Source organism: Leopardus geoffroyi, chromosome D1 (genome assembly GCF_018350155.1).
Source record: "Leopardus geoffroyi isolate Oge1 chromosome D1, O.geoffroyi_Oge1_pat1.0, whole genome shotgun sequence".
Lineage (NCBI taxonomy): Eukaryota > Metazoa > Chordata > Mammalia > Carnivora > Felidae > Leopardus > Leopardus geoffroyi.
Window position 1 is genome coordinate 101948322 of NC_059329.1, and position 26573 is coordinate 101974894.

At 39.7% G+C, this 26573-nt stretch overlaps 2 protein-coding genes across 2 annotated transcripts; one reads left to right on the top strand and one right to left on the bottom strand.

The window, feature by feature from the left end:
- Window positions 1-14024: 14024 nt before the first annotated feature.
- LOC123602702 (olfactory receptor 1009) lies at window positions 14025-14969 on the bottom strand. The gene has a single exon (XM_045487170.1). The coding sequence runs from the start codon at window positions 14967-14969 to the stop codon at window positions 14025-14027; it is 945 nt and encodes a 314-aa protein (XP_045343126.1).
- Window positions 14970-24717: 9748 nt separating this feature from the next.
- LOC123600529 (olfactory receptor 5G3-like) lies at window positions 24718-26251 on the top strand. Its single transcript, XM_045482564.1, is given in 3 exon segments — window positions 24718-24808; window positions 25604-25739; window positions 25741-26251. Coding segments are annotated over 3 exon segments (738 nt in total).
- The last annotated feature ends 322 nt before the right edge of the window (window positions 26252-26573 follow it).

Consider the following 26573-nt stretch of genomic DNA (forward strand, 5'->3'; position numbering starts at 1 on the left):
ATTTTTGCCTTACATACTTCATTTAATAAGCCTGCAAGCTGACTATGATTATGTCAATTCACATAGGAGGAAAATTGAAGCGCAACCCACGTTCACGATGCTAGTGACCGGCAGGGGTGGGCTTTGCGCGTGTGCGTGCCCAAACAGACTGTGCTCTTTCCTTCGTCACACTGCAGAAATTGCGTGTCCACAGTTCTACTCTTTTCAAAGAGATGCAAAACTCATTCCACTATGAGTACAGGATGGTGCCTGTTTGGCTGCCTACTCCTGATGTTGAGGTTATAGCCAAAGGCCACTAATGGGAAGCCCGTAGGATAATAGACTATTGAGCTTGAGTATCACCTGCATGGAAATGCACAGGGAAGAAATCTGGAAAAGAGCCTAAATCATCCCACCCATATACCATCCACATTTCCTTTGTCACCCCCCATAAGGGTGCACTGGGTTAAGTCAGCTGATCTCTTCGAACCTGAGTTGCTTTGTGTGTTCAATGCGACTAAAGCTGTGTCTTTCTCTCTCAGAATTCGCATCCACTTAGAACAAGGGGAAGGTGTACGCCAGGGATCAGAAAACTACTTATACTTTCTTTTGAAAAGTTTTCTTAGCCCAGAATGATAGGAGCCCAACACCAAACTTACGTTAGACGCTTTTCCCCCGGTTTTCCAATCTGAAATGTATCATTCGACTTTGGTGAGGCCTCCCTGAGGCCAATAATGCAGCTTACATTATATCCTTTGCTTCAGGGAATTAAAGAGAAAGGGAGGATTTCCAGGCAGACTGTCCACCCCACACTCACCCCTTGCTGAGGACTCTTCAAGAGTCTAGGAACTTCTTCAGGGTCCTTCATACACTACATCTCACTCTTCCATTTGACAGTTGCCCAAAACTCTGGGACAATCCCTTGTTAGCTATAGTTTCTAAACTGACCCAAGCCTTCCATGCACATTTTAATTTCTGTTTCCCTGCTGTATGTGGTGTTTAGAATAGAATGCAGTGCTCCTTAAAGATCAAACCACACAGAGCGGGGAACACAACCAGCCCTTATGTTCAGAGCACCAGGATAATATCATAATGTCAACACAACCTATGATAACCTTCCCTTAGCAAAGGTGTGGACAGGGATATGAGTTGAATTCTGTGCTACTTTTTTTTTTCCCTTTCTTCCGCTGCTAAAGCATCTCTGTCCCATGTTCTACTTACATGAGTATATTTTGATCCAGTTGCAAAACCTAAGTTTATCTCTACATGAATGATCTCTTCTTAGGTCTTCTCCATCATCGAACAAAGATGAGGATCGTGTTCATCCTGGCCATGAGTCCAATATAGAATTTATTGTAATTCCATTTAAAATAATTTGTGTTCTCTTTACCTTGTTAAAAGTCGGGTCGAAAGAACAGAAAACGATTGGGGGCTGTCAACTTACATTCTAATGGGCTCTTTCTTCTTTAAAGATGGCACAAAGAGCTACAGCAAAACTAAGCCAAGTTGGTCGGGTTCCACCCCTCCCCTTAATCTGGCCACCTTCACGTGCACAACAGGTCAGAATTTTCAACAGTCATTTGGGTTTACTGTTTCTTTTCTTCCAAGAAGAAACTGTGGAATCCTCACTCACTGTAAAATGTGTTCAGGGTCTTCAAGTCAATAAAAGTTCCCTGAACCAGTTGCATCATCTCTGCTACGGGAGCTGCTGTGTCCCCAAAGTCTGCCATATCTTGGGAATGGACCACTAAGGGAAGGTACAATCAAAGTTTCGCTTCATATCCTAAGTAAATCCGATGAGATCTGTTTTCTGATCATGTCATTATGTTTGTTTTTAACTGGATATAGGCTCTTCACTCTCTCTATATCCAGGCTAAGCAAGGAAGGTCTATGGAACTCTTGGGAAACTGGAGGAGCACAGAGAGGGTGGGACACGGGAGGACCCTAGCTCTCCCTTCCCGTCTCTCTTTCGCGTTCGTATCTTGGGGTCAAGGGCAAAGCATGTAGAAAATGAACTTTTCTCAGACACAGCATTGACCATAGGTTGCTAAGTAAATTCGTTTTCCTGGGACTTCGTTCAAAACAAAGAGTGGAACCATCGGAAGGAAGAACTGGAAGAGAATTTCTGAGAATGTATCAATGGATCAGTAAATTTTATGGAAAGATGTTATATCTGAACTGTTAGCACATGGCAAGGGAAATACATTTCTTACTGCCCAGAAATGAATAAAAAGCAATAAAACAAAATTCTTCAGCATTGTATTTGCAATACAAACAGCATCAGCTTGACCAAACAGAGTCAATACAGGTTGCAGCCCGAGTGAGGGAAAGCGTAAGCACTTCAGTGTGCGACACAGCCTCCTTACTCTAAGAGGTTTTGTTTGATTTGTTTTGAATTTCTTAGCATGCTCCTGAGTGCTTTAATGTAAATTTTTCCATGAGACCTGAATCTTTGATAATAACTTCTGGTCGACTCTACATATGAAAGACCATTCCATTTCTCCCCTGAAAACCATTTAGATTTGCCCTTCAATTTCTTTTTTTCTTTAGTTTCAAGACTTTATTTAAATTCCAGTTAGTTAACATAGAGTGTAACATTAGTTTCAGGAGTAGAATTTAGAGATTCATCACTTGCATATAACAAACAGTGCTCACCACAAGTGCCCTCCTTAATACCCATCTCTCATTTAATCCATTCCCCAACCTCCCCTCCAACAACTCTTAATTTGTTTTCTGTAGTTAAGAGTCTGTTTCTTGGTTTGCCTCTTTTTTTCCCTCTGTGTTCATCTGTTTTTGTTTTTTTTTTTAATTCCACATGAGTGAAATCATGTGGTATTTGTCTTTCTCTGACTGACTTATTTCACTTAGCATGATACACTCTAGATCCATCCACATCATGCAAATGGTGAGATTTCATTCTTTTTGATGGCTGAGTAATATTCCGTTATATATAAAATGCCGCTATAAACATGTATCCCTTATGAATCAGTATTTTTGTACCCTTTGTGTAAATACTTAGTAGTGGACCTCTTTCATGGTTTTCTGTGTGTTCTTCACAGAAACAAACACATCTGAGATCCTTCAGAAATTCCAAATATTTTTCGAATATTTTTCTGATTCCTTTGCTACTTCGCTTCAAAATTATGTGGTTCCTTTGAGTTGTCTGGATAATAATCCATTTTTATTGTATGGCAGTGTGAGTTCATAGGTTGAATATTGCTAAGGCTTTTTATATGCGTGTTTTCTTAGGTAGAGTGTCTACAACAAGCATTGGTCATTAGTTAGAATTTGGGGAGTGACTTTGGCCCTGCTTACTGTCTTCCTGATGGTTGGTTGAATCTTTTTCTTTGAAGAACTGGTTAATGCAGGTTTGGAATCATGTTTCTGTTTTCTAATTTTTTTTAGAAATTGTACTTATTAAGCTAAATGGAAATTAGAATTTTAATTCTTCCCATGTTGTTTATCACATAATTATTTTTAAGTCCTTTATATAAGACTGTTTTGAATCCTGAGGGTGTATATTCCTAAGATTCCTTTTAAGCTTTACTTCCTGGGGTGCCTGGGTGGCTCAGTCAGTTGAGCACCCAGCTCTTGATTTCAGCTCATGTTGTGATTTCACAGCCATGAGATTAAGCCCTGAGTCGGACTCTGTGCTGTGTGTGGGGCCTGCTTTAGATTTTTCTCTCACTCTCGCTTTACCTCCCTGCTTGTGTTCTCTCTCTAAAATAAAATAAAATAAAATAAAATAAAATAAAATAAAATAATTAAATTAAAATAAATTAAAATAAAATAAAACTTACTTCCTGAAATAAGTCTGACAAAGAAAGACACATACTGTATGATTTCACTTACATGTGGAATCTAAAACAAAGCAAAACGAAACAAAAACAAAAACTCAAAGATACAGAGAAGTGATCGATTGGTGGTTTGATGATTGCCGGAGGCAGGGGTTGGAAAGGTGAACAAAATGAGTTATAAGATAAATAAATCCTGGGGATGTAGTGACAGCAGGAAGACTACCATCAAAAATACTGTATGTATATTTGAAAGTTGCTAAGAGTGTAGCCCTTAAATGTTCTCCTTGTAAGAAAATAAATTGTAACTCTGTGCTGATGGATGTAAAAAGCTTGTGGTAACCATCCTGCAATGCACACAGAGAGCAAATTATTATGCTGGACACCTAAAACTAGTATAATACTGTATGTCAATTAAATCCCTATTAAAATTAGTTTCTGAAGTCAAAAAGACCTAAGATAATTCATTTTTAGCTATATGGATATAACTACTATTGACTAAAGTTGGAATTTCAATTTCATAAGGCCAACCCATTTACCAAAGAAAAGGCGAAAAATTAGGTTGATTTCTAATGTATATTTGTGTGCTCTTAAAAGCTGTTTCCTTCTTAACCTAAATGATTAATATTATACACTATGTTAAGCTTTACCACAGAGCATTCACCCTATGCTGCAAAAGATTTGCCTATTTTTATCTGACAATAAGGATAAATTAATAAAAATATTATTTTGTGCTTTTTTGTTTTAATATCAGATTGGCATTGAACACTATTTCAAATTCATGCAATTTTTAGCTGAAACATAACCTCCACCATAGCGAGCCTTCCTTCTGACATCTGCAGTCTAAAGGGATCTCGGCCACTAAATCTCAAAACCCGCAATGACCCCACCTACGGGATTTATCAGTGCTACTTTTATTATGGTGGTTTTGTGTGACGCTATCTTTTACAAGACCATGATCGTGGAAGACAGGGACGATAACCCAGTCAATGCAACAGACATTTGCAGTGTCCAGGGTAGCATTGCTTGGCTGTGCCAGCTGTTAAATATCAAAATACATCCATAGTCTTTGGAAAATAGCTGCTTCTTGCCAGGGTCACGCTCCAGCAGGTCCAAGGATGAACGGCGTCGGTGAGAATAAAACAAAACTAAAATAAAAAGCTAAAAATAAAAAACTGAAATAAAAATGGACATAGACAACAGCAGTGTGTTGATCTGGCCAATTTATTGTAGCAAACGTGGCACGATATTTGCTAGTGATTTCCTTGCAGCATTCGTCATCTATGTGTTTCTAACATTACCTAATTCTAAAATGTTCCTAGTGTAGTCAACCTTTAAGAAATAACATGGTGGGGCGCCTGGGTGGCGCAGCCGGTTAAGCGTCCGACTTCAGCCAGGTCACGATCTCGCGGTCCGTGAGTTCGAGCCCCACGTCGGGCTCTGGGCTGATGGCTCAGAGCCTGGAGCCTGTTTCCGATTCTGTGTCTCCCTCTCTCTCTCTGTCCCTCCCCCGTTCATGCTCTGTCTCTCTCTGTCCCAAAAATAAATAAAAAACGTTGGAAAAAAAAAATTTAAAAAAAAGAAATAACATGGCGATTTTCTCATAATGTTCCCGCATACCCTTTGATTATAGATTAATTTCTTACCTTATTCCATTATGCATCTGCGTTTATCTATAATTATCTATAGTCTATAAAGCATTTGCTTTGCTGTTCTCGTGAAAGGCCCTCCCTTTCTCAATACCTCAAGTGGAACAGTTACGGGGACATGACCTCCTAACCACAAGACGCCAGAAAAACAATGTGTTTGCCTCGGTCCGAGGTGCCGGGAAGGGGCCGATAGGGCCTTAGAAACCCATGCCTCACACATTCTCAGAGAGACAATGCACCTAGGAACTAAGGAACCATTCTGTACGTGAACCGACTAGGTTCAGTCACCATCTGGAATGCCTCCGGGGGGCCAGGTGGGCCTAGGGGTTGAAGTCACCTGTGCCCAGAGATACACTCCTTAGTTGCCGGAGTGGGGCAGATCCATATCCATATGTCTCAAATCCGTATGTCTCTCCTTTACAGGCCCCCTTTGCTGGCAAATGCATGAGGCCATCCTTCCCGCAAGTGGAGGAGTCTCCACAGGGGACGGCAAGGGCTAACCGTAAAGCCGCACAATTCCTTGCGGAACCTTAGATTCTTCCCTAATGGTTCTTTTCCCAGAGGGCCTGTCGAGGGCAATTCCCCAACAGACAACACCCCAGGTACTTTTAAGGCCAAATTACCTAAAAGCGGGAGGACAAGAAGCTTCACTGTCGGCGGACCGCCCTGCAGTCACCAGTCCGTCCACAGCCCGGGCCCCGCCACTCAGGCTGGGATAGCTCGGCTTCCAGCAACTTCTCTCAGCCTTTCAAGTGCCCACCACCCTGAGCATGAAACCCCTATACTCCAAATCCAGACTTCGCTGCCATCCAGCCACTAGAAGGATAATGCGAGGACAGCCCATGGCAGAACCTTGTTTCAACCAGTATTCTCTTCCACATATCAGTACCCTTGTCCCACCAGTTATATTTTGGATACCCTTCCTGATCTATGTCTACTTGTTTCCAAGACTCTATAACATGGGGTGAGGAGTGCAGAGGGGACCAAAACTTGGTTGTCAAGTAATTCAACTTACTCTCTTATGTCCTTATAAATCAAAGCACAATCTTGATTTTTTCTTGTTTGTTTATTGGCTAAGGTATGTCAGGGAACAGACATCAACTGCTACTCCAGTTGGCAATTCATATATAGACATTTCCCATTGAGGACTTATTGGATTTGCAAAAGGATTTTTATTTACATTTTTATTTCCAAAAACAATTCTGCATTCATCTAAAACATCTCACTAGTAAACATATCAAGAAAAATTCTGAAAATGATAAGTAGGGCATAAAATACCAGATGTACTAAATAACAGACTTTCTACAGAAGTAAGTGTTGGACCAGGTGACACTGGCACAAGAACCGACAACTGAACACAAGTGCCATCATTAAGCTCTAGATTTTCTTTTTTCTTTTTCTTTTTAATTTTTTTTGAATCTTGATTTATTTTGGAGAGAGAGAGACAGAGACAAAGCATGAGCAGGGGAGGGGCAGAGAGGGAGGGAGACACGGAATCCGAAGCAGGCTCCAGGCTCCAAGCCATCAGCACAGAGCCCAACGCGGGGCTCAAACTCAGGAGCCACCTGAGTGGCTGAGTCGAAGTCGGACGCTCAAGCCACTGAGCCACCCAGGTGCCCCTAAGCTCTAGATTTTCTAATAAAGTAAAAGAGGCAGTTCAGTAAAAGGAGAGCTTGAGAACCAAGTGGACCTAATTTTACTCTATTTCCTCCGTGTAGCCTCAGGCAAGCCACTCCACGTCTATGACCCTCACTTTTCGTTATCTCTTGAATGAGAACAACTTCTACCTTACAGAGCTGTCTTAAAATAAAATTATCTCGGGGCGCCTGGGTGGCGCAGTCGGTTAGGCGTCCGACTTCAGCCAGGTCACTATCTCACGGTCCATGAGTTCGAGCCCCGCATCAGGCTCTGGGCTGATGGCTCAGAGCCTGGAGCCTGTTTCCGATTCTGTGTCTCCCTCTCTCTCTGCCCCTCCCCCGTTCATGCTCTGTCTCTCTCTGTCCCAAAAATAAATAAAAATTAAAAAAAGTTGAAAAAAAAAATAAAATTATCTTTACAAAGCCTACAACATCACTTGTTCTTAAAGAGGGTTTCAGTAGCCCAACTAACAATAGCATTTTATAATCACCACTATTATTAACATATAAGTATTATCTCATGAAGGAGAAGGGGATTCTTGTTCAGATATTTTTAAATTCCTGAATAATTAGATTAAAATACAAATATGAAAACCCACAAAACCTCAAAAATATTTATGTTTATTTTTTTATTTTTTATTATTTTATTATTTATTATTATTATTTATTATTATTATTATTTATTATTTTTATGTATTTATTTTTTTATTATTTTATTTTATTTATTATATTTTATTTTTTAAAATATTTATTAAATGTTTGCCAAATATTCTAATCTGTGCTCAATATTCAAAGATGGAAGTCGTAATAAAAATGAAAACATGCAATTTTATTTATTTTCAAAGTTGCAAAGGGCTAGGAAAAGTATTTGCAGCTAATGTTACAAAGACTTTTTATTTATTACTGCTATGAAGATGTAGGAATTGTAAGAACGTTTGGTGACAGAGTAAGCTCTCTGAGCTGTGTGTTATGGCCCAAACACACAAAATGTGTATATAATTTCACAGCCCTTCAAAATTACTTTTCAGGCTTTTGAAAGCTTTTTCCAAGCCTCTTAATAACGCTTTCAATTTCTAAAGGAAACTTTAGTGGACAAATTGTGGTTGATGAGCTCATGCTGCCATCTAGTGGCTAAGATTAGCTCCACGTTAAGGAGGAATTCTTTTTTTTTTTTTTTTTTTTTTTTTTTTTAATGTTTTATTTATTTTTGAGACAGAGAGAGACAGAGCATGAACGGGGGAGGGTCAGAGAGAGAGGGAGACACAGAATCGGAAGCAGGCTCCAGGCTCTGAGCCATCAGCCCAGAGCCCGACGCGGGGCTGGAACTCAGGGACTGGAGGAATTCTTAAAATACTATCTCATTAAGGAAAGCTGTCTGCCTTGTATTTGAACACATCCTATAGCCGCTGAGACCATGCTAGTAGGCGACTGAAAACTGAGAAAGAAAATGAAATATATTTCGTAACTAACATGAAATTGTTCATGCCGTCTTCCTAAAGCACATGACGTAAAACAAATCTTCACCCTCTTGTTCTAAAATAATCCTAAATATTGAAAACTAGGTTTTTAAGAAATCAGGATATAAGGTCAGTTTGAGGGAATCTTTATTAACAGGAAATTGGATAAACGCTAATATCAGCCTTAAGTGTAATGACATTTCAACACATTCCTTTCAAAATGACCTCAGATGGATTTAAGAAACTTCTACTGAATCACTCGTGTCAGATATTGTGCTAAACTCTGGTGAAAGAGTAGTATTTCCTCAGGATATCCAAGAAGGAAGCGTTTATCTTTTTTTAGGCTACTATTTTCATAAAATTTGATCAGGAGAAATGGTTCTCTATGCCTTTCTAACATCTATACAGATGATCATATACAAATTTTACTAGACTAAGCAAAAATATTAGAAATATCAGTCACAAACTTCGGAGCCCTTATCTGTGTCATATTTCTTAATTTTATAATAACAAAGTACCCTACATAATGTTACCTCCATTTCCTAAATGAGTATATTAAGAAATATTTGTTTACATTGTCTGAATTATTAGACATTACTTCTTATTTTGCATTTTGCACTATGCAATCTTATTTGTGAAGTGTGACTGTAACTGGGCCATTCCCATCTAAATTCTCTCTCTCTCCTCCCTCTTTTCCTCTCTCTTCTCCTCCCTCTTCCCTCTCATACCCATACACAATCCTAAGCATGTTAAAAAATGGGGTTTTCTTTACCTAGATTGTCTCTCACATTGGTAAGGGGCAGTGTGGAAGAGGTTATCTCTTTCTCTCTCCAGACATCTATTTTAAACCTTTCTGTCTCTTTCTTCAAAGTTCCATTTCAAATGTGTCCATCTGGAGGTCCCTCCATTCTGTTATGCTTCTTGCTTTTTATATAGTACTTTTAGTATTATTACTGACCCCTAGCTAATTTTCCTTTACTTACAAGCCTCTCTCCCTCCAAATATAGGCTCTAGCAGCAACAATAAACAATGTTTTTATAATTTAGGCACATTTTTATATTCTTATTAGTTCTAAGACTCTTTGATAGAATTTATACATTAAATTACATATTAACTTAAGTAAATTGAAACACCTCAATTAGAAAAATTATTTTTGCTTCATCATTGAAAAACAGTGGTACAACTATGGAGAAAGGGATTTCTGGAATCTCTGGGAGGGCGCATAACCTCTCAACACATTCAGTGGGAACTCTTTGCTAGGTTACCAATGGGTGTGCTCTTCCCACAGCATCCCGAGATTTACCTTCAGCCCCATTATATTTGGCACTGAAATTGCTCAAGTGAGATTTAAGGAGATTGCAGTTACTGACCCACCATCCTGAGTTCAGATGATGGCTCACTTCCATCTAAGTGTGTTCTATTGGTCCGTTTCTTAGATATCAAGAGCCTTGGCAAAAGTAAAATGTCTACACAGATGATCCCGATGGATTTCAGGGAATTTGTAAGCACCTAAAGAAGACCTGATCGCACCCATTCCATTCAGAAGGTTAGGTTCTTCACCAAGAGATATTTTCAATTGTACAGGGACTTATAAGCAATTCTGCATCCCCTTTCCTGACCGAAAACGTTTGCTTAAATTATTTCTAAAACTTTCATTGTTTGAGTTATACACAAAACGTGGTGGAACTTGTCTGATGGTGTCTCCCGACATTACGACGTGAACAAAATCTAAGACTCTATGACCCACACTTTTTCTTTTTTCTTTTTTAATTTTTTTATTTATTTATTTATTTTTTTTTTTTTTTGAGGAAGAGAGAGAGATAGAGGGTGAGTGGGGGAGGGTCAGAGAGCGAGGGAGACACAAAATCCAAAGCAGGCTTCAGGCTCTGAGCTGTGAACACAGAGCCTGATGTGCGGCTCAAACTCATGTACCAGGAGATCATGACCTGGGCCAAAGTTGGAGGCTTAACCGACCGAGCCACCCAGGCGCCCCATACCCACACTATTTCTTATCACTATGGCTCCCCAAGGCTGCAAGAGCTGTGTTATGGGAGGAGGGTGCTGGGTTGTGATTTGAATCAATTAGTGTTGAGATGCAGAGTGGCCACTGAATGACCATGAATGAATTCCCTGGCCTTACCCTCATGTCCACTATCCTTCTCCAAGATTGCTTCAGAGGTGTTAATTGCCCCATCATTCATGCCAGAGGGAACATGGGACTCCCAAAAGTCCCCATGGACCCCAGGCTGAAGCAAAGCTACCTTGATCCCAATAAGTCGAGTGAAAAAGGTTTGAGGGGATCTTGTTGTAGTTTTGTTTTGTTTTGTTTTTAATGTTGCTTACTTTTCCTAGTCCAATATTATAGAGAAAACAGATCAGATTTGTATTTGTACCCCATAGCATTAAACTTAGAAATTGGAGATTCTACTGAAAAACAAAAACAAAAACACCTCAATGGGAGTGGGAAAAAAACAAGGGAATGCTCAAGAACCTTCCTTTGTTACAAGATCTGTGCTGTAAAGGCACAGACTAAAACACTGATAATTTTCCTTTCAGCAAGACAAAGGGAACTCACTTATATCAGCAGCGGCACAAACATACACATCTGAGACTGTTGATCCCAGCCTTCATCTAATTAACTGTTTCAAAAATCAATAAATAATGTGAGTTACATGGAAGAAATTTCTGTGCTAAAATCTGAATCTTTTTCAGAGCATCACATTGGCACTAATTCTGCTTCTCTAGGTTGCTTGCCCGTGACTCATTCCTGCTGTCTGGGACAGTTGCCTCACCAAAACCATGATTGTCCCTAGCCTATATATCATTTCATCGTCTTGGCATTCAGTTCCCTCCATAACCTGCTCACTCCCTCTGAACACAAACCACTCTATGACCTCATTGCTAAGGGCTATGCACTTAGTGCATAGAACTATAGTGTGGAGGTTCCTCAAAAAATTAAAAATGGAACTATCCTATGACCCAGCAATTCAATTGCACTGCTAGGAATCTATCTAAATGATACAAAAATGCTGACTTGAAGGGGCACATGCACCCCCATGTTTATAACAGGGCTATCAACAATAGCCAAAGTATGGAAAGAGCCCAAATGTCCATCAACAGATGAATAGATAAAAAAGATGTGGTGTATATATATATATATATACCACATATATATGTATATATATACCACATATATACTATATATATATATGCATATATATATGTATATATGTATATATATATATATATATATGTATACACACACACACACACACACAATGGAATACTACTCGGTGATCAAAAATAATGAAATCTCGCCATTTGCAACTACATGGATGGAACTAGAGTGTACTATGCTAAGTGAAGTCAGTCAGTCAGAGAAAGATAAAGGTATGACTTCACTCATATGTGGGATTTAAGAAACAAAATAGACGAACATAGAGGAAGGGAAGGAAAAATAAGATAAAAACCGAGAGGGAGGCAAACCATGAGAGACTCTTAAATACAGAGAATAAACTGCGGGTTGATGAGGGTAGGAGGGTGGAGGATGGGTTAAAGGGGTGATGGGCATTAAGAAGGACACTCTTTGGGATGAACGGTGGGTGTCATCCCTGGGTTCTACTCCTGAAGCCAAGGCTACACTGTGTGCTAACTGGAGACTTAAAAAGATACATAAACATGAAAATAAATTTAAAACAAGAATAATTGCAATATTCAAAGCGGGTTCCTAATCCCGGGAAGGGATAGTTGTGACACTAACATTCCATCAATACTGCCAAAGAAAGCATTAGTGTATCCAGCACACTCCATCATGAAATTTATTAGGGCACAGACTTGGGATTAAATTTACACTCTAGTTCTCTCTGTATCCTTACTGAGTCATGTTTCATTTTGCTTTTTCCCCCTCTGTCTTCTACGGTCTAGAGATAAATTTTATATTTTTAGTTCATGCTCAGCCATCAGGGCTCAAATACCTGTAAACTCTAGCTTGCACCAAAAGGGCACTTTTTAAAAATCATAATAATTAATAATACTCTTCCCTAAAATAATTATAATACTTCTTGAATTGCTCAAATGTTTTCTGAGGCACAGAAAGGTGTTAAAATCTTTTTAAACTTCATTCTGTCGTATTTTTTTTTAATTGGAACAACCAAAAAAGACTAACATGAAAATAGGATATATATTTTCTGAATTTCAGTTTAGCTCTGACTTCTCAACACCTATTGCCTCTGACTTTTTTAGAATTTTCTTGTTCTCTCATTCACATGTTTGCATTTTATTTATAATTTCTATAATAAACAGTGCCTATTTATTTTTGTCTGAAAGAAATAGAAATAACTAAATATCAAGTATTAAAGTAGTAGTTGGAACAACATCAAAATAAAATATGTAAAGAGGCATCTCTCTTGTCATTTGTCACTTGGTGGATGAATAAGAGTGCAAGAATTGTGCTGTCAATGTTGTTCACCTTTCACTTGTCCATATTTGGGTTTCTTTTCTGCAGTGATCATGACGTTGTATTCTTAGAAGACAAGAATACAAAAATAGGCATAAAAGATATTTAAAGGAATGAGATAAGAGGAGTCCCTTTAGTTAAAGAAATCATTTGTACCTAAGTAACCTGCCCTGTTTGCTATTTTCAATTCTGTATATAGAGATAGGGAGCATGCTTGGGGCACCTGGGTGGCTCAGTCGGTTAAGCGGCCGACTTCGGCTCAGGTCATGATCTCGCGGTCCGTGAGTTCGAGCCCCGCGTCGGGCTCTGTGCTGACAGCTCAGAGCCTGGAGCCTGTTTCAGATTCTGTGTCTCCCTCTCTCTGACCCTCCCCTGTTCATGCTCTGTCTCTCCCTGTTTCAAAAATAAATAAAACGTTAAAAAAAAAAAATTAGAGATAGGGAGCATGCATATCATTCCAATGAATCTCACCTGGCCTGGACATGTATATTGGTTTAACTAGTACCACACTATTAATAGCTAGATGATTCCAACACTTACTAGATTTTTATCCTTTCCTAATGATGAAATTTTTTGAGGAAGCAGAATTACTCTGACTCTGAGTGACTGGGGATTCTTATCGTCCACAGGCACACGATTGAAATGGAGCTTTATTTTTTTTTTTTTTTAATTTTTTTTTTCAATGTTTGTTTATTTTTGGGACAGAGAGAGACAGAGCATGAACGGGGGAGGGACAGAGAGAGAGGGAGACACAGAATCGGAAACAGGCTCCAGGGTCTGAGCCATCAGCCCAGAGCCTGACGCGGGGCTCGAACTCACGGACCGCGAGATCGTGACCTGGCTGAAGTCGGACGCTTAACCGACTGCGCCACCCAGGCGCCCCTGAAATGGAGCTTTAAAAACAGTTTTTAAAATAAAAGTCATATTGAACGTTTCAAGGATGCCATACTCCAAAGTCTGCACGTTTGCTTAGCATCTTTGGATGATGACCAGGTAGACTAACCATGTCTAGAAGCTTTGCCCTTTATCTATTTTGTATTCCAGACAGGAATTTAACTTCTTATGCAAAACTTCCCCCTGACGATCGTTCTGCACATGGCAGCTTTCACTTCTTTATTTCTCAAGCTGTAGATGAGAGGATTCAACATGGGGATCACTGCTGTGTAGAACACCGACACCACTTTATTGATGTCCAGAGAAAAGATTGCACCTGGCCGCACATAGATAAAGAAGAGGGTCCCATATAAGATGGACACTGCGGTGAGATGGGAGGAGCAGGTGGAAAAGGCTTTGCGCCTCCCATCGCCAGAGCGGATCCTCAGGATGGCAGTAAGGATGTAAAAATAGGAGATTATAATGGTCAGGCTACTGACAACCAGTACAGCTCCAGCCACAATGAAAACTAACAGTTTATTGATCCGGGTGTCAGCACATACCAGAGAAAGAAGGGGGGACATGTCACAAAAGAAATGATTGATAATGTTGGAGCGACAAAAGGGAAGTCGGAAAGCAGCTGTTGTGTGAGTCATGGTGCTCAGGAAGCCAATAGTATAGGGTCCAAGCACCAACTGTATGCAGAGTCTCTGTGACATGGCGACAGAATACAATAATGGGTTACAGATGGCCACATAGCGGTCATAAGCCATGGACGCCAGGAGAAGGCACTCAATGGCCACAAAGAACCCAAAGAACCATTGCTGCAACGCACAGCCCAGGAAGGAGATGGCCTTCCTCTCAGTGAAGAAGTCAGTGAGCATCTTGGGACCCACTACTGATGAAAAGCAGATGTCCACAAAAGACAGGTGACTGAGAAAAAAGTACATGGGCGTGTGAAGGCGGGGATCTATCTGGATGAGAATAATCATACCCAAGTTTCCTGTGATGGTAACAAGGTAAAAAAGTAGAAATAGCAAGAAAAGGAAGACTTGCATCCGAGGATGATACTTCAAACCTATGAAAATAAATTCTGTGATTCTTGTATCGTTCCCATCAGCCATTGGTTGTGTTGTTCTCTAGAGTGAGAAAAACAGAACGTTAATAATGCATACAATTTTAAATTATTTAAAAGCCTAACATTATATACAAGAAGAGAAACTACAGGTCCAATTTGGGAGCATTGGTATAAAAAGAGACTAAACTAAAAGCTACCAAGCAAATATAGTAAGGTTCTTACTCTTAACAGCAATATGGTTTAAACATTTTAAAGAAAAAATTAGAACTAAGAATTGGGTCACCATTAGAAAATCTGTAAAATTACTCACCACACTTACATATTAAAAGACAATGCATTATAATTATTTCAAAAGAATTCTTTAAAGAAGCTGATAAAATGTGGCAAGAAAGAAAGAGAAAGAAGAAAGAAAGAAAAGAGAAGAAAGAAAGAAAGAAAGAAAGAGGGAGGAAGGAGGAAGGGAGGAGGAAGGATGGAAGGATGGGAGGGAGGAAGTAAGAAGAAAGAAAAGAAGAGAAAGGAAAGGAAAAGAAAAGAAAAAAAGGAAAGAAAAGGAAAGAAAAGAAAAGAAAAGAAAAGAAAAGAAAAGAAAAGAAAAAGAAAGGAAAGGAAAGGAAAGGAAAGGAAAGGAAAGGAAAGGAAAGGAAAGGAAAAAAAGGAAAGAAAATGAAAGAAAAGAAAAAAAAGAAAACAAAGAAAAACTTTCCAAACTGGAAAAAAAAGGAATTACTTGACTTGGTAAAAAGGATCTTCCTCTAGTTTCCAGAGAATATATGTGTGTAGGGTAAGCACTGGGAATATTAATACTATAACCAGAAACTATATATTTTCACAATGTGTGCTATTAAACAGTATAGTGAAGGGTACATCCAAAATACTAAACTATAGAAAAAGAAAGAAGGTGTAAGAATTCTAGAAAACAGAGATAAGAAAATACTGTCACTTTTTGCAAGCAAAATAGTCATCCACATAGAAAGTGTAAAATAGTCAACCAATAAAGATAATTTTTTTAGAAAAAAATGAAAGAATTCAAAGTAGCAGAAGATTGGTGTAAAAAAAGTCAGTAATAATTACCTATGAATTATAATGGAAAAACATATTCATCAATACAAATTGATAAAATAACTGTAAATAAGCCTAACAAAAACCATTCAAGATTCATATGAAGAAAAATATAAATTATTTAACTTTACTGTACAAGGGAAGAAATGCCTAGATAAGTCAAAAAACACATTTACTGTATTTTTATGTGTTTATTAAGACTCATTTCCTCCTGAGATAGTAAAAATTAGCTCTAACAGGGGCGGTAAGACTCTGCGTGGCCATTCTTCAGGTTGGAATAGCACACACAGATACATCAATTATGAAGGGAACAGAAAATGATATTTCTCCCACAGATATGCTACAGCTGGAAAGTGTCCTAACAACATGGGGGGGGGGGGCGGTGGGTAGTGACAAATACTTTATTGCTCAATGATAAACTTTACTTTCTGAAAAAACAGACTGTCTACAATTTTTGTCTGAAATCACTTCAGCAAGACGAAACACCCCACTCTGGTCTGGAATATCTAAGTCAGTCTGACAGAGCAAAGCAGTCCCAGTCCCCAACACGAGTACAAAACTCCACATGAGGGATGTCTGGATACAACACTCTACACCTAGTTTACCTTTGTAGTTTCCATGGAAACAGGACCCTGTGCTACCTTTGTGGGTCAGACAGTTCTGATGTTGTGATGTTGGCCCCTTTCCACACAGCCTTGCTTTGCTTTGAGCTCATCGCAATTTTCCTTGATTGAAATTTCACCAAAAACTCCCCACTTCTCAAAATCCTATAATAGCTCTAGTTTTTTTTTGTTTGTGTGTTTAATGAGACATCCATGGTTCTAAGTGTGCATGGTCTCCCTCATTGCAGTGGGTCAAAAGCTGGTTGGATCAGACTACAAACCTGATCCTGGCTGTTGAAGGCTGATGAGGCCAGGACACCTACCAGGTTATTTGGTAAATTTAATGCAGTTCCAACCAACTGGAAAAGTTAAATTAAAATATAATTTTTAATGAAAAAAAATCAGATGTTTAAATTCATGGAAGAGAAAAATGTTCAAAGGAGCAAAGGACATTTCAAACAAGAAAATCAAAGAAACGGGATGTGCTATTCCAGATATCAACACATAAATAAAGCCATCATGCTTAGCCAGTAAGGTATGATTACTAAAATAGGCAGGAGACAGAAAAACCGTAGTCAGACCAAGACGTATATGCCAATTTAGTATGAATAAACATTTTCTTTCAATCAGGAAAGTAAAGATTAATTACAATATTTGGATGGCCATTTCAAAAAATAGATCATATTAAAATTCCACCCACATCATTAAACTAAAAAGAAAAATTCTATTATAAACATACAACAGTAAAACCCTAAAGAATAGCATTACGATTTGTTGTAGGGATGGACTTCTTAAACAGAACATGAAAATCACCTGAAGAAAAGGTTGAAAGCTTTACGGCATAATAATTTTAAGTAAACAACTGCCAACATATACTCTGGGTAAAATTTAGACATACAGATTGGAGAACTACTGAAACATATGTTACAGAAGACTAAAGTCAGATCACACAAAGAGCTACCACAAATTATCCACTAAGATAGCAAGTATACATTGTAGTCATTGGCAAAAGATACAGACAGGACACTCCCAGTCCCAATAAATATGAAAAGATGTTTAATATCCCTTTAATATCCCCAATAATCACAGAAACCAAATTGAAACAATAATCATATACTATTTCACCCTTCAAGTTGACAAGATATTAAGAAGTGAGAAAATATACTGAGAAAGCAGGGAGAGAAACTGGTGATCACTGGAGATCACTGGCTGTAGCAGGGGTGAGGCCTCCAGAAGGCAATTTTTTACTATCTCTTGAATTTTTTTGAAAAGTGATTACCTGATGATTCAGAAATCCCATTACTTTTATCTACCCTGAAGAAACACAGAATGGAAAAGCAATGATGTCCACTTTACTATTGCTTCAAATGATAAAAAAAACGGAATCCACATAAATATTCTCCAAAAAGCATAACAGTAAATAAACTTTGGTATTTCATCCTGGGGAATATTGTACAGACATTTAAAAATAAAATAATAGATTACCAGAGGGGAGGTGGGCATAGAGCCTGCTTGGGATTTTCTCTCTCTCTCTCTCTCTCTCTCTCTCTCTTCCTCTGCCCCTCCCTTTCTCAAGGGCATATGCTCTCTCCCTCTCTAAAAAAATATAAATCAAAATTAAAATTAAACAAATATATAAGGGGTGCCTCGGTGGGCTAGTTGGTGGATGGTCCAACTCTTGATTTTGGCTCAGGTCATGATCTCATGGTTCATGGGATTGAACCCTGCTTTGGGGCTCAGAGTGGACCTTTCTTTGGATTCTCTTTCTTCTTCTCTCTCTGCCTCTCCCCCCTCGAAATAAATAAATAAATAAATAAATAAATAATCTAAAGCAAACCCCTCCCCAAAAGTAATCTAAAGCAATTCCTTAAAGTATTTCAACATTTAAAAAGAAAAAGAGAGAAGAAAAAAAAAATAGCTACAATCGATTGGGAGAAAAACAGGCAAGAAATATACAAAGCCTAGGTGGGAGAAAGTGAGTAACAAATACAGGCCATGCATTTGAAGTTCGAGATTTCTGAAATTCTGAGAAGCAGCGAGAACTCTAGCCCCAACCTCACCCTTTATAAATAAGAAAACTGAGGCTCCAAGATGTCTGACCCAGGACCACAAAGATGGTGGCAAAGATACAATTTCCACCCTGCGGTTCTAAATCAGTGATTGGCTGCATGGTATGACACCTTTAAGGTGACAATGGAGAGGGGACAAGGGACAAGCATTTTCAGAGTATGCAAGACTTATCAGATTCGGCCCCAGGTGCTCTGCAAATGACAGCCAATTTGACTTCCACCCAAGCTTGGGTAAGAAACATTTTGCTATCTCCATTTTAAAGAGCAAACAATCAGGGGCGCCTGGGTGGCTCAGTTGCTCAGTTAGGCAGTTAGGCATCCAACTGCAGCTCAGGTTATGATCTCACAGTTCGTGAGTTCAAGCCCCTGCTCGGGCTCTGTGCTGACAGCTAAGAGCCTGAAGCCTGCTTGGAATTCCCTCCCCTCCTCAAACTCTGTGTCTCTCCCTCTCAAAAATAAATGAAAATTAAAAAAAAAATGTAAAGAGCAAACAATCAAGGCTGCCAAATGTAGAAGGTGATACCTGAAGGGCAGGACCTGGTATCTCCAAAGAGTTCTCTGCGATTAAGACACTGCCCTATCTGAATACAGAGTATCCACCCTTTCAAAGATGTCACTCCTCCAAGAGGGAAACTCGGATGTCTCAAAGTCTCAACCCAGTCCTACATGTTGTTTGAGGGCTACAGAATCAGACAAAACGCGTGTGCAAATTTATCAGTGAAAGAGCTGTTGATTACAAGGAGAGTAAGGAGGTCTCAGGGAATCCTGTAAAGAGTCCAGGTTTGCTCAGGTACAAGCGCTCTCAAACATCTGCACCTGTGCTCCCATTTGTACCCCCCTGCTTGGAGCGTGATGCTTATAACGCACGGCAGCATGCCATACAGATGGCACCACACCTAGAGAGGGTGGCCCTGCCTCTCTCTCCCTGTTCTGGGCAGCCAGTGAATCTGAAGAGGGATTTCACTTGACTATAATCTCTTTGTGCATCTTAGCAAATTTCACATTATTGCATGTTAGGTTTGCTGCAACATTCTAACCAATTATGGCCTGAAAGTGGGTATTTTTCTATGTACCGAAGAAACACATCTTAGATGGCAGTCCTTTTTGTTTTCCCATCAATTTTTATTTTGAGCTTCTTGAAGAGTAAACGGAGGGACAGAGATGGATTTTTAAGAATGCTTTAAACTTACATTCCAAGGATCTCCTTTCTTCTTCCGAGGATTGAAATTAAAACGGAGCATAAATTGTACTCTTTTTCAGCCTGTTTTCCTTCTTCCCACCTTCATCTGCGCCTCCACACAGAGAAGAGGGCAGACTTTCTTGGAATCACTTGGCTTTATTCTTAAGTTTCCTTCCCAAGGAACTGGTAAGATTCCACTCCAAAGCACGTTGTCTTTTCACTTGGTTGGAAGTTTCCAGAATTAGTTACCTCATTTTGTTGTTGTTGTTGTTCTGGAAAAAACTTATGTCCCAACACATAGCATACCTTGGGAATTTTGTTGAGGGAATTAAATTAAAATGTTATTACTATCCTTAAACTCTAAAAAATCCACTGGGATCCACTTATTTTCTCTCTGTGCTTGACTTGAGTCAAGTCTTAATTTCTTACCTCCTTCTTCAACAACAACAAACAACAAACATTTAATGAGTAAACTTCAGTACGGTGTTGTAACAACCGCTGAGTTTTCCCCCATAAGAAGCACCACGGAATTTCTGCAACTGTTCAGCTAGAGATTTTTACCGTTGAAGATCAGCCCCCAGGATAGCTTACTTGGCATTGTGATATTCCATCTTCCTTTCCTGATACTCATAGGGAACTCACTGAGAATCATAATGTGTGAAGTATCTCCACCATATTCAATGAGAAATTGAGATCGATTTCACCGAAAAATGCAAGCCTGAGACTACATTTTTTCAACTTGTATTGATGAATAACACACAGAAAAGTGCAAAAACCTTACGCGTACTGCTCACTGAATTATTGCAATGTGAGCCCAGGCATGCAAGCCACCACCCAAGTCAGGAAATAGAACCTCTCCATCCATTTTATATTTGTGAAATTCACCTTTTATTGAATAAATCTCTAGTTCATGTATTTATGGATGCCAGTATTCCATTCTGTTAGTATTCCACAAATGATTTATCAATTGCTTTGTTGTTGGACATTTGAATTTTTCCCAGTTTTTAGCTTTGTGATTTTTTTTTTTTCTCCAATGGGCATCCAATGAATGCCATGTGTTTTGGTGTTCATGAGCATGCCTTTCTCTTGGGGATATACCTGGGAGGGAAATTTCTTTGTTATTGGGCGCATATATGTTCCTGAGGACCGATAATCAAAGAAGTCTTCCAAAACCCACTGCTTACACTTCCATTAGCAGTGTACGAAAGTCGCTATTAGCCATTTTATAATGGTGTGTGTATAATGGTATCTCATTGTGCCTTTAGCTGCCGTTTCTAGAGAGATGGAACAATTCTGCAAGCTTTACAAGCCATTTCCATAACCACTTTTATGAATTGGCTTTTGAAATGTCTTGCCTGCATTTCATCACTGGATTGTCTTTCTTTAAAAGTTAACAATAGTTACTGGGTGGCTCAGTCGGTTAAGCATCCAACTTCAGCTCAGGTCACGATCTCACAGTTCATGAGTCTGAGCCCCGCGTGGGGCTCTGTGCTGACAGCTCAGAGCCTGGAGCCTGCTTCGGATCCTGTGGCTCCCTCTCTGCCCCTCCCCTGCTCATGCTCTCTCTCTCTCTCTCTCTTTCTCCCTTTCTCTCTCTGCCCCTCCCTCACTTGCTCTCTCTCTCTCTCTCTCTCTCTCAAAATAAATAAAGTTGAAAATAAATAAAGAGGGGCGCCTGGGTGGCTCAGTCGGTTAAGCGCCCGACTTCAGCTCAGGTCATGATCTCATGGTCCGTGGGTTCGAGCCCCGCTTCGCGCTCTGTGCTGACAGCTCCGAGCCTGGAGCCTGCTTGGGATTCTGTGTCTCCCTCTCTCTCTGCCCCTCCCCTCCTCATGCTCTGTCTCTATCCCTCAAAATTAAATAAACTTAAAAAAAAGTTATATAGTTATTCATGTTCTTCAGATATGTCACCTCTATGGCTTATAAATGACAATTTCCCTTGCTGTGGCTTCCAGGTTTATGCTCTTAAGAGTAAAACCTAAGTCTTCATTTTTTTTTTTTTTTTAAAGTTTATTTATTTATGGGACAGAGAGAGACAGAGCATGAACGGGGGAGGGGCAGAGAGAGAGGGAGACACAGAATCGGAAACAGGCTCCAGGCTCTGAGCCATCAGCCCAGAGCCCGACGCGGGGCTCGAACTCACGGACCGCGAGATCGTGACCTGGCTGAAGTCGGACGCTTAACCGACTGCGCCACCCAGGCGCCCCTAAGTCTTCATTTTAATATAGTTCAGGAAATCAATATTTTTCTTCATGTTTAGCATTTTTGCAGCATATTTTTTTTAATTTTCTACTATACATCATGAAGATATTCTCCAATATCTTCTAGATCCCCTAATTCTTTGCCTTTCACATTTCAATCTCCAAATAATCTGTAATTAATCTTAATGTGTGTTGTGAGATGGGGATAAAATTCCACTTTTCTTCCCATTTGGACATCCAATGGATTAAACTCCATTTTTTCTCAGTCTTTTCTTTCCCCAATACTTTACTGTGTCCCCCTTGTCATAAATGAAGCATCCATATATTGGGTCTGTATATTCTTTAACAATAAAGGTATTAGCATGCATTCATTAATATACTTGGACACTCCACTCTGTTCCACTGGGCCATTAGTCTATTCTTGATCCTGCCTTAATTACTATAGTTTTGTTAAGCAGAGGAAGACCTTCTACCTGGCTTTTTTTTTCAGATTTTTTTTAACGTTTATTTATTTTTGAGACAGAGAGAGACAGAGCATGAACGGGGGAAGGGCAGAGAGAGAAGAAGACACAGAATCAGAAGCAGGCTTCAGTCTCTGAGCCATCAGCCCAGAGCCCGATGCGGGGCTTGAACTCACGGACTGCGAGATCGTGACCTGAGTTGAAGTCAGACGCTTAACCGACTGAGCCACCCAGGCGCCCATGGCTTGTTTTTTTCAAGATTAAATGAGATATTCTGGGCCCTTTGCATTTCCATATAAACTTCAGAGTCACAGCGATATCTCAGCATGATTTAAGTCTGGGTTCACTTTAACATAGCTTCTTCAGTGTTGCAGGACCTACATTGACAGCTTCCTTTCTCATTATAGGAACATTATAAGATTCAAACAGACTCACTGATTTATGGCTCCCACACAGACCCACAGGCACCCACTTCCTTACAACCCTCCTGACACTCCCTTCTCACATACTGAAATACTGGAAGTCAAAATCCCATCTGTTCTGCAAGGTATTGCTTAATTATAACCTCATCCAGGAAGCCTTCCTTGATCCGTTTCAGACAAAAATAATCACTCTTTTTGAATGTTAACAGTATCTTTTGCCTCTCTTCTGTCACTTAGTGTCATATGTAAGAGATGAATCACTGGGTTCTACTCCTGAAGCCAAGACAAAACTGTATGCTATCTAACTTGAATTTAAAGAAGAAAGAAAGAAAGAAAGAAAGAAAGAAAGAAAGAAAGAGGAAGGAAGGAAGGAAGAAAGAAAGAGAAATGCCACCATATATCGTTCTTTGTTCATGCATGATTCCCTTCACTAATAAACACTCTAATAGGTCAAGGGTCATATCTTAATGGCTTGAACTGACATCATCAAAAGTCCTACTAAGCATATACCTCTATTTTCTGAGTTGTTGAGAAAATGAGGATGCTTTTTCCACTGGAAGAACCTTGTAGTCAAGCTAATTTACTCAAAGAGTAATTTGAAATACTGATTTCGAAATGAAAACACACTAAAATTAATGCCAAGTGTTCCTCGGAATCAACGCAAACATTGCACTGCATGGAAAAGCACAAGCGATTGCCTTTGGCAATTTTACATCAAATTATTTTTAGTTATATCGTTTTACAGAACTTACCAGGATTGTCATCTTAAATAATAACTATCTACATCATGCTGTTGTTATTTTTGTCTGGAATAAGCAAACGTGAACCCAGAGGAATACTGAGGGGGATAAAGAATGGTAAGCCTTGTACCAATAACGGCCTTCCCCTGACTGTGTGACAAGACTGGAGCTTGGGGGACTCAGAATGCAGTTCAGCAGTACCTGCATCATTTAGAAGATGCCTTGATCTGAAGCATGTGGTTCAGGCTCCCTGAAGCCTCCAATTCTCCAGCTATAAAATGAATCAAGTAACTCATACCACAAATGGAAACTGTATTCAATGAAATATTTGCAAAACACATAGCATAGATCCTCAGCAAATGTATAAAATAGTCTTATTATTAAAGAATATTCTGTACTAATGTGTGCTTTCAAATTATATTAGCATAAAAACAAAAAAAAAATAACACAACGGAGGGCCCAGGGGAAAAAATACATACACACACACACACACCACAAATCAACAAGGACAAGCTTCAATGTCAATTCTTCCCCTTGCAGAATACTGTTCTTCAGGATAGGCTTTTATTGTGAGAATATCATTGTGGGTGGCAGAATTTCCAAAATGATCCTCTAAAGATCCATAATCTTTGCCCTGATCCCTGGAGTCTCTGCATATGATGAAATACCACTCATATGATTATGTTACACTATGAGACACAGTTAGCCTTCAAAGAGACATGACCCTAGATGAGCTGGTGGGTCCCAAGCTTTCTCCAGCTGAGAGCAGAAGAGTCAGAGAGGCTGGAAATGTGGGAAGGGCTAGATGAGCCACTGCTGGTCTGAAGCTGAAGGGACCATGGAAGGAAGGCAGGCAGTCCTAAGGAGCTGAGAGGCTCCTGGCCGACAGCCCCTGGGGAAACAGGCACCACAGTCCTACAACCACAAGGACTGAATTTTCTCAAACACATCAGTGAGCTTGGAAACAAGTCCTCCCCACAACCTCCAGAAAGGAGCCAGGCCCTGCCAACATGTCGATCTCAGCTTTGTGAGACCCTGATCAGAGAATCAGACCGCAATGTACCCAGAAACGAGGCCCAGGGAAAATGAGAGGCGGTACATTTGTGTGGTTAAGACTTCCCAGCTTTGTGGCCATTTGTTATGCAGCAGTAGAAACTGACTATCAGAGCATGTTCATCTTTAAAATAATGGAAACAGCCGTAATTTACTTGAGTGCACATCTATAACAGAGACATCAGAGGTGACAATTCTGGAAAGCACATAGTATGCTTCCTCTTACACTGTGGAGGTTCAATCAACGATATTTGTTATCAGGACTATTCCACAAGTGGAATTATGCTGGTTCTCAAAACAGAATCATTTAAGCATGACTGAGTGCCTCAACCAATATTTAAATAGAAATAAAACACCAACTTAATCTATTCCCCTTCTCCTGAGGTATGCTAAATCACTCATGCTAAGCTTAGATTTGATTGAAGAAATTATTACAGAAAAGAATAATAACTATTGAATACTTTGTTGTCGAAGAAAAATTAAATAATATATCAGAGTTTCAGCCGCAAGCAAGAGACTTAGGAAATTCACCAGAAGTATGTCAGGTAGATCCGAACATCACCTGGACAAAAACCTGGACAGCTCTGGGTGTCCTGGTAGCAGAGACCGTAGGTCTACTCAGGGGACCATGGTTGACATGAATGTCCTCCAGCCGTTTATCTGGCATTGTGTCATTCTCCTTACAACTCAATATCCAAGAGAAATAGTTTAAGTTGAGGTTGTACGCGTAGTATTAGAGACTGCTATGGCTACATACTTGCTGAATAATTCACTTTTTTATCATTTTGTTGGTATACAACTGACATATCACATTGTATGTCCAAGGCATACAACATAATTTTATGAATATATATATATATATATATATATATATATATATTCTTGTGAAGAGGCTGAATTTCTTCTATTGGGTCTCACAAACCCTCTTCATCAGCCGATTTGTCTTCTTTGTCATGCTTCTGCCTACTTCATCACACTGAGGGGTAACTTGGGGACACTCACTCTCATACGCATTGATCCTAGACTACGCCCCTATGTACTTTCTTCTCAGCTGCTTGTCCTTTGTGGATATTTGTTCCTCCTCCCCCATTGCCCCCAAGATGCTCTGTGATACTTCGCAGAGAAAAAAAGGCGTCTTTTTCACAGCTTCTGCTGCACAGCTGTGGCTCTTTGGTCTTTTTGTAGTAGCTGAATGTTTCCTCCTGGCTCCCATGGCATATGACTGGTATTTGGCCATCGGTAAGCCCGTGTTGCAGGCACTCATTATGTCCCAACAGGTCTGTGTGCCGCTGGTTATAGGGCCTTATGTCATGGCTCTTCTAAGCAGCATGACCCATATGACATTGACTTTTTGCTTGCCCTTCTGTGGCCCAAGTATCATCAATCATTTTCTCTGTGATATTCCCCCTCGGCTTTCTCTTGCATGCGCAGACACCTTCATAATACAGTTTACGTTTTTCTTTGTGGCTGGATCTGTAGGAATCCTCAGTGGCCTGACCATGATGGTCTCCTATGTAGTATCATCGCCTGAACTATAAGATAGTCTTGGAACTGGGCTCCTGCTCTGTTTCTTCCTGCCCGTCCCCATCTCTGCCATCCATCATCACCCTCACTTTTCAAACACCGTCACCAGTGTGGCCTTAATGCATATCTCTAAGCAGGTCACTTTTCTGCTTAAAAGTCTGTCTCCCCATCCACTCAAGGCCCCAGGAGAAAGCCATGGCTCCAGTCTGCCTTCCAAATCTTTCCTGATTCAGTTCCAACCTACTCTTCCAGGGTCTTCCATCATCCTCCCCTAACGCACACTAAACCCTAATAGCACATGTTTGCTCAGCCTTCCTTGAGCGCGGTTCACTTCTA

What these genes read in the sequence shown, in the direction of transcription:
- LOC123602702 (XM_045487170.1), bottom strand. Translation starts at nt 14,969, where the DNA reads ATGGCTGATGGGAACGATACAAGAATCACAGAATTTATTTTCATAGGT.